Consider the following 17,637-nt stretch of genomic DNA (forward strand, 5'->3'; position numbering starts at 1 on the left):
ATGTTTGCTATATTTTTATATATTTTTTTTTCTGAAAGCTGAGTTTTTCTACATAACATATCCAAAAATCAGAGATGTGATTTTTATCGTTTTTAACCCTCTACCGCCCAAGCTTTTTATTTATCTAAAAAAACCTACTCCACTTTTATCTTGAATTTCCGGCTTTCAACATAAAATACTCTTAGCAGAAAGCTGCCAGCATAAAAACAATGTGTATGTGTGTTAAATGGAAATATTCTAAAGACGTTCTAGTGGGGGGTGAACATTGAAAATAATGTCTGAATAATTTGAAAAGAGTATCCGCGAAGCCAGTCTAAAGGCGGGCTTGGGCTGTAGAAGGTTAAGTTATGATTTTTCAAAGTCAACCGATGCTCCGAAGAATCATTTTTTGCCTTTTCTTCCAAAAATGACTTTTTCAAAAATTCATAACTTTGGAACTACTGGACTGATTTAGATAATCGACATATAAAATTGAAGGCAATGAATTTAAAAAAAAAATATTACACTTGCGAAAAAACTGGATCCAAGCCGCATAGATCTAGTCTAGTTGTATAGTAATATTGAACGAAAACTGAAAACAAGTTAAGTTTGAAAAATCATAACTCAAAAACGAAAAAAGATGCGTCTTTGTTTTTTTGGTTTCGTATGGTATGTAAAAAAACCTCAGCTTTCAAGTAAAAATAGAAAAATATAGCGTTCTCTATTTTTAGCCGAGAAAACCATGAAAAACTAACACAATCAATAAATACAAAAACGAAAACCAAAATTTTTAAAAAATTTCGTAAATGTAATACTTTTTTTGAAGAAGACTAGATCATTAGCTTCAATTTGATATATCGATTATCTGAATCGGTTCAGTTGTTCAAAAGTTATGATTTTTTTCAGAAAAGTCTTTTTTGGAAAAAGGGAAACAAATTATATTTCAACCATCGGTTAATTTTGAAAATTCAGAACATAAAAACGAAAAAAATCACATCTCTGATTTTTGGGTATGTTATGTGAAAAATCCTCAGCGTTCAAGAAAAAATATTTAAAAAAATGATGTTCTCTCCGACTTTGGACCATAGTCATGAGAACAACAAAAAACAAATACAATCAATAATTACGAAAACAAAATACAAATTTTTGGCAAGCGTTATATTTTTTCAAAAAAGGACAAATCATCTGAATCGGTGGGAAAATGGATTTCAAACCACCCTAAAATGGAAAAGGAGACCCTAATGAAAAAAATAAAAAATACGGGTCTAAAATTTTGCGAGACAGAACAAATCTACAAATCTTTTCAAGAAAATCTAAGAACCATTATATAGGTTTGGCATGAAATGGTTGTTTGATTATGAATATTTTATGGAATTAGAAGATAATATACTTTAATTATGCAAATATTTCTGCAAATACTTTTGTGAACAGGTGAATTTTTAGTCTGATGTAGCCCCGAAATCCCTGCATTTTTTTATATCGATACGTTTAGCTGTTTTTGTTTCATTATCAATCAGGAAAAAAATACATAGACGCTTCATTACAATTTGTTCCGGTAGTTCAAAGTACAAAGCGTATCCTTTGAATGAAACGAAGTTTTCATGCATTTGGGGCAGTGTTTGGAAATCTTTTGATGACTGTTCACAGTTTTGAATCGCACATATCATCTCTCTCTCGCTATCGTGATTAATTGATGCACAGATGAGCACAAAGCGATGGATCAAAGATTCACAAACGCCATCATTCGATCCTCATCAGTGGCGAGCGGCGAATGAGAAAAGGATAAAAACGAGAAAGGTTTTGTTTCTCACTGTATCGGTGTAGCTAGTAGCACTTTGCAATCTACATGAGTGCAAATTGTGTCGTGAGCGGGATGCTGTTGTCAATGGTTCTATTACTTGACCCGCGAGAATGAAAAAATTTTGGTTGCGACATACAAACGCAAGTCAAATTGATTTCTCTACTAGATTGAACATAGAATATTATGAAAATTAAAATTTGTTTGTCTCAAAAATATGTTTTTTTAATTCTAAAAAAAATGGATATTAATATCACTTATAATTTTCTATAAGTCACCCATACACCAGAAGATGGGCACTTTTACAAGAACAAGGTTTTTTTTGTAATAACAACTTTCTCATGTTTTCTTCGAAAAATTACTAGTAATGTTCAACTCCTAATATTTATACGTATGAATTATAACAATATACATGTTCTGTAAATTTTCTTCTATTTTGAAATATGTCAAGATGATGTTAAACGCGAGAATTCACACACAAAAATGTTACGAGTAGAACTATTTTTTTCAGGATTCTCCGTATAAAAATGCCATGTATTTCAGGAACAATAAATGATACAAAGTTGATGTTCTCGACAAAAGTTCATATTTTAATAAGATCTAAAACTTTGTCGAATACACTATATCGCTCTAAACAAAATTAGGATTAGTTGCAATTTTTCAAAGAAAACATGTGACAGTTGTTATTAGAAAAAAGACGGGTGGGTAATGTCGGGGACATAACCGGAGTGACGTAGGACTATACAAAGGGGACAGCTTTTGTTAAATATATATTTTGAAATATATTGTTTTATTTTCTTCTCCTACGTGAATACCTACATATCTACCTGAAAAATGGATTAGTTTACTGTTTACTCTTTATGAATATGTTGATGGTTCTGAAAAGAACCTTTGGTGTTGTGTTTTTGTTATCACTCGATATTCCCATCTTGTTCGGTTAAACCTTCCTGTTTAGCTATTGCGTTTGCCACTCGCCACAGCTTTCACAGTTGGAAAATTTCTTCCCATCCAGCTTGTGACATGTTGTTCAGTAAATCACATTTGATGCAACGTGCCGGAGAAACACTTTGCCACTCACTAAAACTAATTGTTGCCTTGATGAGCGCCGAACCGAAGCTGCTCTGTTCTTGATGCGGGTTTTCTGATTGTCGTGAGCAGCTTTGCAAGCCAACTCGAGCACTCCGACGGCCGAAACTCTATAATCGCTGTTAGGTATACTGGTGCTCCGGCACCAATCCGTTCGGCATAGTTACCCTTGCGGAGCAATCAGTGAATGCGACCAACAGGGAACTGGAGATCTGCAAGGTTCGAGTGAGACTTTGCCTTTCCCTTAACTTGTCCTCCTTTGTTACGTCCACGATGTCGATGCCGTACAACCACACGGGTTTACGGTTTGAAAGAAAATAAGATATTTTTTTGGGGTCCGCGTGTTTTATACTCTAGCGGTACACACTCACAGGACAGAGACAAATCGGCAGACTCAGCCAGAGGGGCGAGTCCAACGAGACGAAGAATGAGCGTTAAAAGGGAGCGATGGCAAAAAATACATTCATTACGATTTGTTCGCTCGTTGGATTCACATGCAGGCTAAAAAGGGTCCTTTTCAGGATCACAAAATTATCTTCAATCTAAAGAGTTTATTGTTTTGTTATCACTCGATATCCCCATCTTGTTCGGCTAAACCTTCCTGTTTAGCGATTTGTTGCCACTCGCCACAGCTTTCACAGTTGCAAAATTTCTTCCCATCCAGCTTTGTGACATGTTGTACAGTAAATTATATTTAATGCGACGTGCCGAAGCACCACTCAGTGTCGCATTGGAGGTGATTTTAACCTGTAATTGAACATTTGCGATGACAGTGGTACAGTGTCGACTTTCAATGTGGGGTCATAATTTGGATCTCTATGTTTACAAAAATGTCCAACTAAATAAGTCGCATTACATGTCCGTCCAATTAGCTAAATGTCGAACTAATTGTAAATTACTGTACTTTCAATCTGGAAACAATTTAAGAATTGGTGAAAATTGAATAATCAGGAAAGTCCCCAACTATCAATAAGCTCAGAACAACTTTCAAATTCACATACTCATCAGATCCTGGCAAACAAATTATGAAAAAATCAATTTGTGTTTTATTATTATTTTGGATAATGTTTTAGAAAGCATTGAACTGTATTTCCTAAACTCTTTTTTGGAAGGTTTAATGGCCCTGAAAAGTGCCTTGTTTTATGGAATGGTTCCAATTTAGAAAACTTAGTACTCGTGGTTTTGAAAAAAAACCATTTCGAACGCCCTCGATGCCGCCTTGTTCTGGATTTGCCACCAAAGCAGTTTGTATAAAGAACAAACTTTTTTCTTCTGCTACCTGATGCCGTTTTGCGATTGCGTTTGCCACTCGCCACTCGCTGCAACTGCCTGTTGTCTTGATGTCCACCGAACCGAATGTGTTCTGTTCCGAATGCGGGTTTTCTTATCGTCGCGAGCAGCTTTGCCAGCTAACTAAATCACTTCGGCGGCCGAAACTATATAACGCCGGCTAGGTGGACTGGTGCACTGGTACTAACGCGCTCGGCCTAGCTACCCTTGCGGGGAACTCCAGATCAACACGGTTCGAGCGGGATTTTGCCTTTCCCTTCACTTTTCCTCCTTTTTTGGTTTGTTGATGTGTTGTGATGCGAACCGATGTGGTGTACGGTTTGAATGAGAATGATCGTTACGGAAGGAAGGAAGGTATTGTATTATAGAGACTTTAAACTTTTGCAGTTCATTCGTCTCTAGCCTTGAGAAAGGCCCTTTGAAAACTCTACTCTACTCTATTACTCTACTCCAGCGCTACCACTCGATCCCTCGCCGTCCAGCTCGTCCAGCAACGATGTTGTCCAGTCGGTGTCCACACAAAGAATGATCGTTACGGTAGCGAAGCGGGGATTTTTAAGCTGACTGGCTGGCTCGAGAATTACGCATGTGTGAGACTGCGACCAATGTTTCGTTCATTTTTTTCTTTTTCCTTTCCAATCGTGTTTCATTCTATTTCGCTGCTGCTCTGGTTGCCCGTTTTGGTCGGTACGATTTGAGGAGCACAAAATGGACCAATCAAAAATGGGCACATAGGGCATTTTAACAATGCTTGATATTTCACAATTATTCAATTATTTATCCCATGAAAAATTAAATGATATTCGTTATGATAGATGCGTAGATATATTTCCTATCAATTGATGCAAAAACCTTTGCGATCTATTGAGAAATGCTCGAGTTATAAGCGTTCCAAATCTTGCATTTTTTCCTACTTGTTCAGTGCCTAGATTTCCATTTCACCCCCTATATCTTCCGGTTAGACGTAGTCCTACGTCAAAACTTTTTCCCTGTAAAAGTGCCCATCTTCCGATGTATGGGTGACTTATAGAAAATTATAAGGGATATTAATATCATTTTTTTCAGAATTGAAAAAAAAATTTAGAAAAACGAATTTTAATTTTGAAAATAATTTTTTTCGGTTTTATTTATTTTTAATTTTTTCGGTATTTTTTATTAAAATTTCAGCACATTCCTACACTTCATCTTCGACCAGGATTTTGTAGATATTATAGTTTTCATGTTATAATTTTTTTTTTAAATAAAGGGAAAAAATCGACCTTTTCAAAAAGTAGTCTAGATCTTTTTAAGATTTTTAATATTTTAAGTATGCAAAGTTGCTTAAATGTCCAATGTCTTTACACCCACAACGTTTCACTGCTATCTGAGATGATGCTGTCCTAAGACGAGTGGGCATGAAATCCGGCAATTGATTTCGCTCTGAATAGAATTGGGTAGGGGAGACGAGCCAAAAAGTAAGTAGAGTAAGAAAACTCAAGGGATAGTAGCGTTGAAAATTAAAATATAATCTGACTACCCTTTTCTGAGTTTCCAGATAGCTGTTCGAAAACTTTCAGCACCGAAAGCGATCATGACGTTTTGGTTCGCATGCATATACAACATGATGTGCTAACAGAAGCAGAGTTCTCTCGCTCTCGTTTGTCCCATGATTCGTAGCATGTAACAACAAACGGATGAGAATGAAGAAATGAATTTTTCAATTCTCCAATTCTTCATTTGTGTGGCAAATTATGGATTTCTTTTCAATAAAACTTTTTTTGTTTCGACGAAAACAATTTGCCGATCCGTTTTTCGATACTTTATATTAGTGCTGCTCTGTTAAGTGCATGTCCCATTAGAGCAAAAAGGTGATAAACTGACGAGGCCAAGTCTGGAGAATAGCATGATAATGTTTCCCAGTTTAAGGGCTTCTTCATGGCTTTAGCAGTGTGCGCCAGTGCGTTTTCATGCTCTAATATTCCTGTAATGTGTTTTCGGGTCCATTCCTATATTGACGTAGGACTACGTCTTTGATTTCTATATAGGGGCGTCATTCTACGAAATTGAAAATAAGGCATATAATGATTCATTAAGATAATTGAAACGCATGTTACGCAAAATTATATTGTGAAAGCAAAATTTTTTATCCCAGTCAAGTTCCTGTCCGTGCCCCAAGGCCCAGACCCATCTATTTTTTTTAGTCAACACAAAGCTTAAATGTATCATTTGTTGTCGGTAGTGATCCGTATTCACCGTTTCACTTGATTTTAGTAAAAACAATTTTTTTCGACACCAAATGTCTAAAAATCGCATGAAACGGCGAGATTTAATATTATCTCGAAAAAAATATTCGTCAAAAATCGACTTTGCAGACGAAAAAACGATCAAATGCAAAAAAGACAATTTTTGACCAAAAAATTTTTTTCGAGATAACAGTAAATCTCGACGATTCATGTTTTTGTAAGACATTTGGCATCAATTTTCTTTTAAACCCCGATTTCCTTTCCACCCCTTTTGAGTGATTTTTTGATTTTCAGAAAACCTAAATTTTGAGATCTGCGACAATAGTAAATGAAGTCCGAATGAGCTAATATTTTGCATATGGTATTTTATAGTACAAATCAACATCCTAAACCGTTCGTATTCCGACAAAACGGCTAAGTTCCAGAGTGTCGATTTTTGACAAAATGTGGGAATCTGTGGGAATCTGGGAATTTGGGAACCTGAGTATCTGGGGAACTGGGAAACTGGGAAAATGGGAAACTGGGAATCTGGGAATCTGAGAATCCGAGAGTTTAAGAATCTTGGAATTTGTAAATCTTGTATCTGGAAAATCTGGGAATGTGGTAAACTGGGAATCTGAGAATTTGGGGATTTGGGAATTTGGGAACGTGGGAATGTGGGAAACTAGGAATATGAGAATCTGAAAATCCGAGAATCCGAGAGTTTAAGAATCTTGGAATTTGGGGATCTGGGAATGTGAGAATCTTGCAATCTGGGAAGCTGAGAATCTGGAAATGTGGAAATCTGGCAATCTGGAACTCTGGGAAACTAGGAAATCTGGGAAACTGGGAAACTGGGAAACTCGGAATTTTGGTATTTGGGAATCTGGGAATCTGGGATTCTTGTAATCTGGGAAGCTGATAATCTAGAAATCTGGAAATCTGGGAATCTGGGAATCTGGGAATCTGGGAATCTGGGAATCTGGGAATCTGGGAATCTGGGAAACTGGGAAACTGGGAATCTGGGAATCTGATGATCTGAGAATTTGAGAATCCGAGAGTTTAAGAATCTTGGAATTTGTGAATCCGGGGATCTGGGAATCTGGGAATCTGAGATACCGAAAATCTAAGTATTTAAGAATCTTGGAGTTTTGGGAACTGGGAATCTGGGAATCTGGGAATATGAGATTCTGAGAATTTGGAAATGTGGGAATTTGGGAACCTGGGAATTTGGGAAACTGGGAAACTGAGTAACTGGGAAATTGGGAACCGGAATCTGATAATCTGATAATCTGAGAATTTTAGCATCCGAGAGTTTAAGAATCTTGGAATTTGTGAATCCGGGAATCTGAGAATATGGGAATGTGGGAATCTGAAATCTGGTATTTTAATTTTTAAAATCTATAAATCAAAACACATCATTTCTCAAATCTAGGTAATCTTGATATATGGCAAAAAAGACCCAGGAACCAAGCGTCATCTTGCATCGACAGTTTTATTGAATTATTGGATGAAAATTGTCGATGAATCTAGAAATCCCTTTGTGCAAAAGAAATTGTATTAGAGATTGACTTGTTCTCTGGAATTGCTACTTAGCATTATCTTCTAATGAGATACAATAATCACTGCTACTAAAAAACTGATATTAGAAAGTCATCAAAACTCAACCACTAACAAGTGGAGATGCGAACGAAAGCAAAAATCTATTAATGCCGGGAAATTCCGACACCTTCCGCGATGCTAGCAGCCTTTTCGGGGAAAAATAAAGCATCATTTCTTGGACTCGTTTGGAAAAGGAAATATGAGCGACAAAAAGTCGAGATTGTAATCGTCACAATGATTCTGTGACAACCGGCGGGAAGCAAATTGGCATTAGTACGATACCATTCAAGGAATTCTACCGCAAATTGCGATGAATGAAGTGAAAATAAACTGAACAGATTGGAGGGCGCTTCACGAAACGGACTGAGTGGACTAGTGGAAGCAGAACTCCTTCTAAGGGTAGTTGTGGTGAATACATTCTGCAAAGTACTTTAATTATTTCACTTGCGCCGTCCAAGAAGGGTGACGACATTTATAGGAGCACCATCGTGCATTCATTGAGTTCGCCGAAGCAATTTCCACCGACAACTCGTCTTGCCTTCTAGGGAATCCAAGAGGGGATATTCATTTCACTCTATTTATTTGTTGTTGAGCAACGAATTGGTGGGTTATATTGGGTTCTTCCCAGATACTTGGTTTCGCAGAGAGGGGTGCAGATAAGATATGATTACGATCTGATTTTTATTGAATATTCTTCCTTGTGCTCTTCGGTTCAGACGGTATGTTTGTGGCAGCAGCTTCCCTCCAATTGGTGCAAGTGAGGGAATGCGGAATTGTAGGCAGGCTCTGGTGGATTTGGAGTTTTTTTTTACTCTTGCGTTTGACACCGAGCCTGGGTCCAGATAGCCAGACGGAAATGGTTTTCGGTATATCTTGGAGTGTACTATTATCATATCATCATTATCCTTATTATGGGCTTCGCGTTATCTGCTTGCTTGCCGCACGAATTGTCCCGTATGTGGGAACATGCTTCTGTTTCCGATATTGTTTGTTCTCTCTCTTCTTTCGGATATTGGTTTTCAATTTATGTTAATAATAGATTCTGTGTTATCGTTACAAGAAAATGGAATGTAAGCCCCTTGTTTTGTTCTGGGACGGCAAAAAACCCCTGCAACTCGTTCGTAGGTAGAGTAATCTTTGCCTTTGTTGCCAGCGGGGGCCTGAAATCTAAAGGATTACAATGTAATCTCTATAATTATCTGAGTCACATCCCGACGGCGAGAGTTTCCCGCTTCCGTATCCAAACAGACTTAGGCGTAATGGAATTTCGCCCGAACCAATTTATCATTTCCATTAATTTATTCACCACTTGGATCAATTATCCGACCGTCTTACGTTTCGCTCGCTCGTACTTCCGTAATTGGTGGAAAATCGCTGTTTACGTAATTGAATCACAAAAGGTGACACTCACCGGTGAGCGGAAGTGATAAGTGTCATTCGGGCTGGGGAATGGCGGCCATTGATTTGACGGCAGACGATGAATCGTCCACGGGGGGTTTGTTTTGCGGTAATTACCGATTTTTCAAAGGTCTTTCGGTTTCATTTAATGAAGACCAATGATTTGTTTACTCGCTAGATTGGAATGATGGTAATTTCGGCAAAAATAGTACAGAAGCAGTATAGGTTTCCGTTAGGTATATATTTGTTTTAAATTTAGTATTACTGCCACTTCCACTTAGAAGCTTTTGTTTATTTTACGATTTGTTTGGGTAGTTGCACTTACATGCGACGGATCATATCCTATGTTTCTGATGCCGAGCCTGGTCTCCTTATATTTTTCTCCTCCCAGAAGTAAATGTCTGTACCTAGCGGGTAGCAAGTGGGGCTTGCTTAATGCAAAACGCCACTTTTCCACTCTGAAAGGTACTGATCCTGGGTAAGTCAGTGACTCTCATTAGCATCTCTAACCCTGTTTTCTTCGTACCATGTGTTGGCTGCCAGCGGTGGACGAACCAACCATACCCGGTAGGGCAAGGTTTCCGTTGTGGCCCCGATTCAACTTTGTCAACGTCGAAACTTGAAACACGAGCCGACATTGGTGGATGTGTGGAAACATTTTCGGGACAGCAAAACTCGCCTCTTTTGATTGCCTGTTTGGGGACATTCTCAGTGGCTGTGGCCTAAAATTAGACCATCCACCTTAATGGTGTCTGGCGGCAGAACTTAAATTACGTTACACATTAAACTATTAATTTTACATGAGTTTCTGTTGCACACAGAGCGTGGAAGCAGTAGCAGCAAAAGTGGCCCACTCGCAACAGATGCAGCAGCAGCAAAAGCATTATCGTCAGTGGTTAAGATATGAAAATGAGCCGGCGAAAAGACAGAAACGGTCCATATACAGTGCAGAATCGACGCAGTTAGTGTCGAGAGGAAATAATAGAAAGGATTTCGAGGAACACAAAGAGACTCATCCGATGCAGGAAGAACATGACCACTATGAGATATCACCGATATTGACACTGAATCGAAGTGATTCTCTCACCACGGCTGGTGATGATATGGAGGCAGCAATTAGTATAACTAGTAAAGAGGAAGCTAGAAAAGCGTTGTTACGAAATGGGCCGAGAATTTTAGGTAAATAAGTTCATTTTGTTTACGGTTTCATATTATTTGCATATACAGGCAAACCTTTTTTGTGCGCGGGATAGGGACCGCACAAAAAAAGTAGCATAAAAAAAATCATGCTAAACTTCACTAGTAACTTTAAAAAATTGTGTTCGGTACACATTTTGAAAAAATTTTTTTTTGTGCGGTAGATAGGGACCGCATAAAAAAGTTCCCCCCAAGAAAATAACTCAAATCCACGCCATTCGCCGTTCAATTTTCTTTTGTTTCCCTGCTTTGCGATGGGACACTTTGCCACTTTTCGGTGGTGCGTTAGTTGCATGTCGAAACGTGTTGCTGTTAGAAATCATGTCATGCAAAAACTTAGAAAAACTTATGATGTATTTGATGAAAGGTGAGGAATGGTCTCAAAAGTGGATAATTGAGACGCAAATATCCTTTTTTCGAACTGAAATGCATATAAACAATCAAAAAACTAAATGGACGATAATTTCGTCAAATATGCTTCCTTTCATACACCGCACAAGAAAAGATCGCACAAAAAAAAACGCACAAGAACAGAAAATCGCACAAAAAAATCACAAAAAAAACCGCACAAAAACAGGTTTTACTGTACTGAGAAATTGTATATTATTATTGGCTTCACAAGTAAGTTACTTTGATATTGAATTAAATTTCCCTTTGAAATAGAGCAATTCCACACTAAAGTACCCAACCGCTGGCCCGACTTCGTATTTAAACTTTGTATATGAGGTTGCAACCTCCCAAAATAACAACTATCATTATCATGACAATGAAAATTATAACTGTGGGTAGTCCGTAAAATCGAAGATGTCGGATAGGAATCGGGTGCTTTTTGGCTTATTTGGAGTTAAATTGCTGAATATCACAAAATAAACTCAATAAGGCACATTCTCATCATCCATTCCAGCCAATATTCTAACCTTACCAATATAAATTTTATAGATTTTCCAGTTTTCTTTTGATACAACTGAAAACTAATCTGAAAACATAAAGTGGTGTCATAATTAATGCAATGTGGATATGACTATCAATACGTAGAGTTGGCTGATTACTATTATGGGATTGTGTAATTCTAATCAGGTTTTGTTCCTCATACTGGATGTCATTTAACGGATACTTCACCCTGACAGAATCTCGCTGCCCGCGTACACAATCTTATTTGAACATCCATATAAAGTGAAACGAAAACTTGATTTCTGATGCAAAACCACTTCACTATATCTAAGGCAACCCAGAAAAACAACAGAAATGTAAATTTTTGCAAGTTGAGGAACAGAACCGATGCGCACGAAAGCAAATACAAATTGGTAACCTCAAGTAGCGAAAGTGCGCATTTCATACGTACAGGATATGTACAAATTAAAAGTTTCGCGCAACGAAAACAAGCAACACACACCAAGCCAACCACTGGTGTCTTGAAGCGACTTAACACGTTGAGTTCCGAATTCTTCTTGCAATGCCTTTCATTCAGTCCGCATCAAGAGTATTTGAACAATATCTGTGTCGGCCCCTGCTCCCGCAGATATTTATCGTATATGAAAAATAGTCAGAAATTCGTCTACAAAGTAGTCACTAGGGTGGCAATGAATGTATGGAAAAAATTCTTTAAATTCGATATATTTTTCATACCTTCATTGCCTCTCAAAAAGTCGATTTCGGCCAAAATTCGTTTTTCGAGATAACACCAGATCTCGACGTTCATGCATTTTTAAGTCATTTGGAATCGAAACAAAATTCAATTTTCCAAATTTCCTCTGCTCCCTTCTTGGAAGATTTTCGAGGATTAAAAAATCAAAACTTTGAGCGCTTTGAGGCACCCCTAAATCATGTCCGATTGAGCTGAAACTTTGCACAGATAATTTTTTCGGGCCAATAAACAAAATGAACAAAATGGTTGGTTTTTGAAATTTCACATGACCATTTTCGCGGCCACCCTAGAAGTATCACAGCGTAAAACATCCGAAAAGAAATATTATTTTATATTTCCTTATTTTATAACTGTCAGTTCTAATGATTAACGTTTATTCTAACGAAAACTTCAACGTCAATCCCGACCCGACACAGGGATTAACGTGTTAATATACACACACTTATAATCATTTTGCACTCTTCTCAAAATAAACTCTTTTGTAAGTATTATTAGCCTCGAAAAGAGACCATTGCTTGGAGAGATGCAGTTGCAGTTGTGTTGCGTGAATGTCATTCTTGGTGGAAACAGTTTTGCGAAAGGGCCGCCGAACTGAATCACACATAGCATTCCAGCCAAAGAATCGTTTTCCTTGTGAGCCGGTGATGATAGCCCAACTTGATTTTTCCCAATATAATGTGCCGAAAAATATTATGATTACTGCTGCTTTGCCTCGGCTCGATGTGTTGATTACAATGCCAGATGCACAACGAGTGAAATAATAAATCGCGTCCACAACTCGAGAGGAAACGAAGATGGCAAAAAACGAGCAGCATAAGCCATGTTCGTTGTTTTTGGTATAGAAAGAGACTGCGACTTTTCCTTCTTTTTCTTCTTCTTAAATTATAGAGACTTTGAACTTTAATACTTTCATGAAATTATAGAGACTTCAAACTTTAAAGTTCATTCGTTTCTAGCCTGAGAAAGGCTTTTGTGAGGAAAACTCCTTCTCGACCTTCCTTGAAAAAGACAGCGTACTTACTGTTCTAGGCAGAGATGCCAGGTTTGAAGCCATTTCTTCAATTTGAATACATTTGACTTACCGTGAAGACATTCGATTTTCTGAAGATATTTTGAAGACATTATGAAATATTGTCAGAGATTTCAGTATGATAGTGTATGTGGATTTTGCGAAGTAATATTTCTATAAGGTTTTAATATTGGCCGAAAATATCGTAACCCTTTTGTCTCAGTGTCATTCGTTTGTTTTTTAACAGTGTCACTTGTTTACTTTTGTCTTTAGTAAATCATGGCGAATTTTGTCTCGGAGTCATTCATTAGCTTTTTTTCACGACCACTTTACAAATCGAATATTTCCCTGTTACATACCGTTTCAATAATTATTTTTTCTGGATGTTGTTTCAGTTACAACCAAAGCTTCAAAAGTGAAATAAACGAATTGAGCTATTTACAAAAAAAAAAAAAAATTGTGAAAGTATTGAGATATTCACTCAATCAACGGTCAATTATCATTTCTAAAATCATAAAATTTAGTTCGCCGTTGCGCAATATATTTTTTGTTCATGTTTGTTGAAATAAATTTCAAAGTCTGAAGGTAAGTTCAATGAAATATACTTTATAACAATATCAATTACAAAGAATAATCTATCGAACTCAAATCGAACCATTCCTTCCTTGGGTTTAGGGCACACCAACACATTTGGCTTTCCATTTTTGTTTATATAGATAGAAGATATAGGAATGCGTTATTCCGTCTGAAAATCCTTTTCCACTTTCGAACAAAAATCAATTTCGTAGCGTCAACATCAAATGGACTAACAACGCTTAGCTAATTGTAGAACATATGGGAATTCAATTTTCCGATTTTTCTCTCCGCTATATTGATCTACGGAAAGAGACGAATACAACGAAATATAGATGACTCAAATTGAACCATTCCTTCCTCGGGTTTTGCGCTTACCAACACATTTGGCCTTACATTTTTATTTACATATATATGAGATATGGAAATGCGTTATTTGGCCTGAAAATCCATTTCCACTTACGAACAAAGATCAATTTCGATAGCGCAAACATCGAATGGACCAACAACGCTTATTATGGTGTAATTTTCGAACATGTGGGAATTCAATTTTCCCAATTTTTCGACCTTCCTCCAGGATTTTCCGATTTTTCTCTATATTAATCTACGGGAAGAGACGAATACAACAAAATACAGGAGGCTAAAATCGGACCATCCCTTCTTCGGGGTTTCCGCTGATCAACAGATTTTGCTTTACATTTTTATTTATATAGATTTTGAGAGAAAACCAGCTAGGTGTACACAGTAAGTGTCAAAAGTATTGATACACTGTATTGCAAGTTTGTAAATCGTGCCAAAGCACCCGAAAAACAACAAATTTTGACGCGAGCCTCTTCGATTTTATTGAAATTTAGTATATATGGTAAAAGTTACCCAAAGTGACGATTTTCCTTATCATTTGACCAATTTAAATAACGACTGATTTTTCTACGCCATTAATTCAAAATCATTGATCTTTCTTTCAAAAAATCGTAACTCAAAATAATTAATAAAATTAACACACAAGTTGACCCTGGATTATCGCCAGTGCCTATAATGGATTTGTGACGGTGTTAACCCTTATGTTTGAAATGTCGTAGTATCCTGGCTAATTTCGCTGACCAAGAATATGAACCAAAATAGACCCTGAGTATTCAGAGTACAGCAACAACGAATTGTTTTGAAATAGCAATCGCTAGATCAGGGAACAACCTCTTGAAAGTTTACATCGAGAATATTAATCAGTCAGTTCGACAATTTGTATTCATAGCATTCATTCTCAATCTAGTCGTTCCAGTCATTTTTTTTTAATGTTGGTTTTGCTCCCAATAGGTATTGGTCCTTCGGTGGGGCAGAAAGTCCAAGGGGAGGGGGCTTTCGTGGATGCTAACAAAGATCAAAACAACGACGATGCCGATGATGCTATGGAGAGGACTGATTACAAGTATAAAATTGCAAATCTGGCCCCGTCGAAACGAGGTGCTCCGGCGGAAATCGATGATATGGAAGTCGTCCGGGGTAGGAAATCAAGTTTGTCATCAGCGGGGACGGACAAGTGGCGTCAAGAAAAGGACAACAACACTATGAGTGAGCAGAAGGAGCAAAAGAAGAAGCAAGAGAAGTCAAGTCCGTTAGTTGGAAGGTTGAAAAGAAAATTACTGTCTATTGTGGGGGAGTCGCTCGCTGCTACTGATGACAGAGATGGCGCTGGGGTTGATTATGATGATGATAAGCGCGGAGGAATGGGGAACGTTCCGACTAGTGGCCATTCTTATCGTAATGAAGATAGTGCTGACCCAGGGAAGGCTGGTGTTCGGGAAGGTGATTACTATTCGCAGATCAACGACAGCGGAGGTTCGTATGGGGATGTTTCCGAGCCGGATTCCAGTCTGGGGGATGCGTCGATTGAACATGCGACGGCTCCGAGGGACACAAGAAATTGGCACAAGGTTAACAAAGAGCGGAGAAACGTGAAGGAAATGGATCGACATGTTGATAACCTGAATAAGGCCACTTTCCACGGGCGGAAAAGTGTCAACCCGGTGGGAGTAATCGATGTTGCATCTCCGGATAATCTGATCAACGAGAGAGGAACGACGGAAAGGGAAATGGCCCAGCTTCAACGTACTATTTACCATCAACATTATGATGACTTGGGTGATTCAAAATATGTCGAAAGCGACACATGCGATTGTGCTTTGAAGTGTGCAAGAGAGCGGGAACAGGCAATGAAAACCATGGAGCCGCCGGATGCTGATGAGGAGTTTACAACAGCGGTAGTGGAGGAAGAAAACTTTGCGACGGAAGAGCCTATTGATAATCTAGAAGCAACTGCGAAGGCAGTTCCAGAAGCAGAACAGCAAAAAGAGGTTTATATAGATTTGAAAATTGCAATTAAAAACACTGGAAATGGAAGCTCGTCCGAGCTCGAACCGGTAGAGTTCCATAAGAAAATAATTGTGAAGCGTGATGGGCGTTCTGATAACACTGGTGGACTTCCAACTTCCAGTCAACAAAAATCGACGCAAGCTCAATTCCCGGCAGATTTAGTTAAGGTGAGTTTAATAGAGATTTTCTTCCCCTGGCAAGAAAGTATACGATTTTCATCCCTTTAGTGGTTTAGATTGAGAATGTACACCTTCAATTTTCCCTTATCACATGATTTGCTCTTGTACCCGTTGTTTTTTTTTCTCCCACGACGTCAACTATCTAGGCCATCTATCAATTAGTGGACAAGAATGACAGCCTTCGGAAGCATCTGGGTCCAGGCTTGCCAGACCCAGCCAAGTTGTTATTCAAGCTGGAGCAGAACCGAGCTAGCCGGGAAAAGATTAATGACCGACGTCGGTCGTTGATCAGTGGTGACGGTGACATTCCGGAGGTGGTGTATCGCATGAAGGTTAGTGGTTCTCCGGCAAACCCACCCTCGGGGAGTCAATTATTTCCGATTTTCTGGGGGAAAATATTTTTTACGACTCTTTGAAAACCTTTTCCAGTGAATGAAGCATTTTCTTTCATTTTTGTAGGATAACCGGAACAATTTAAAGGTAGTACAAGCTGTGCTTCAAGCAATCGGAGAGCTCATTCAAATCGACACAAAATTGTAGCTTAAATGTAGATATGGGTAATCATCGATGAGAATCTTCAAGCGAAAAAGTGTTCTATTTTGTATTGTAACCACTATTCCTATGTATCAACTTATTTCATAAATTATTCTTAATATGACTTCTATTGGTAAATCAGATTTTTCATAAACAGTTAATTTTTACTGTTTTCAAAGGTGTTTTTATGAACAGATTTCTTTTCGATCTATTATTCAATATTCGCCACATACAAGTAAATCGAAAATCACCGCTTTGGAATTCAGTCGAACCCATTGGCGTATTCATTTTTGTAATTATCGAACGTTGAAGGGTGTTCAACTTAACACATTAAGGACCGCTCAGGAGTTTTCTAGTGTCTCGCGTTCCGCCTGTTACGGATGGATCACGAAATAACTCGTGTTTTCTACACTTGATGGTTCAATCCTTGGTCTGCCAAGAATCTAACAAGGTCTACCGATGGCTCGCCTTCGTCTCATCCACACCGAAGGAAACGATCTCATTCGTAGAATCCGAACAAATGAAGCGTACAAGTTTTCCCCAAAACATGCGGTTCCAGGTGTAAGTCTTACAGATTTCTATGCGGTCCTTGATGTGTTACCAAGGCGCTCAGAGAACCTTTTTAAAATTCAAGCAAACAGTGGCCAATTTTGGTCTTCGAAATTCACGGAAGCCCAGCGCATTTTATAGGATAATCAATCGTCGAAAGGAATTAGAGTGCCATGTATCATTATTCTTGTCCAATAATATTTGTGGATAGGAATGCCAAGAATCCCATA

General features: G+C 38.1%; 1 protein-coding gene across 2 annotated transcripts in view; it reads left to right on the forward strand.

The window, feature by feature from the left end:
• LOC129777686 (uncharacterized) overlaps window positions 1-16,900 on the forward strand; it is a 40,852-nt gene extending 23,952 nt beyond the window's left edge. Inside the window, exons 2-5 of one of the 2 annotated variants that reach the window (XM_055784110.1) lie at window positions 10,176-10,533; window positions 15,090-16,312; window positions 16,471-16,656; window positions 16,784-16,900. In XM_055784110.1, the coding sequence (XP_055640085.1) occupies window positions 10,176-10,533; window positions 15,090-16,312; window positions 16,471-16,656; window positions 16,784-16,864 (1,848 nt within the window). In that variant the 3' untranslated portion in view covers window positions 16,865-16,900. Of the gene's footprint in view, window positions 1-10,175; window positions 10,534-15,089; window positions 16,313-16,470; window positions 16,657-16,753 lie in introns of both variants that reach the window. The other variant, XM_055784111.1, reaches the window with a different exon arrangement.
• Window positions 16,901-17,637: the final 737 nt, after the last annotated feature.

This window comes from Toxorhynchites rutilus, chromosome 3, assembly GCF_029784135.1.
Source record: "Toxorhynchites rutilus septentrionalis strain SRP chromosome 3, ASM2978413v1, whole genome shotgun sequence".
NCBI classification, from domain to species: Eukaryota; Metazoa; Arthropoda; class Insecta; order Diptera; family Culicidae; genus Toxorhynchites; species Toxorhynchites rutilus.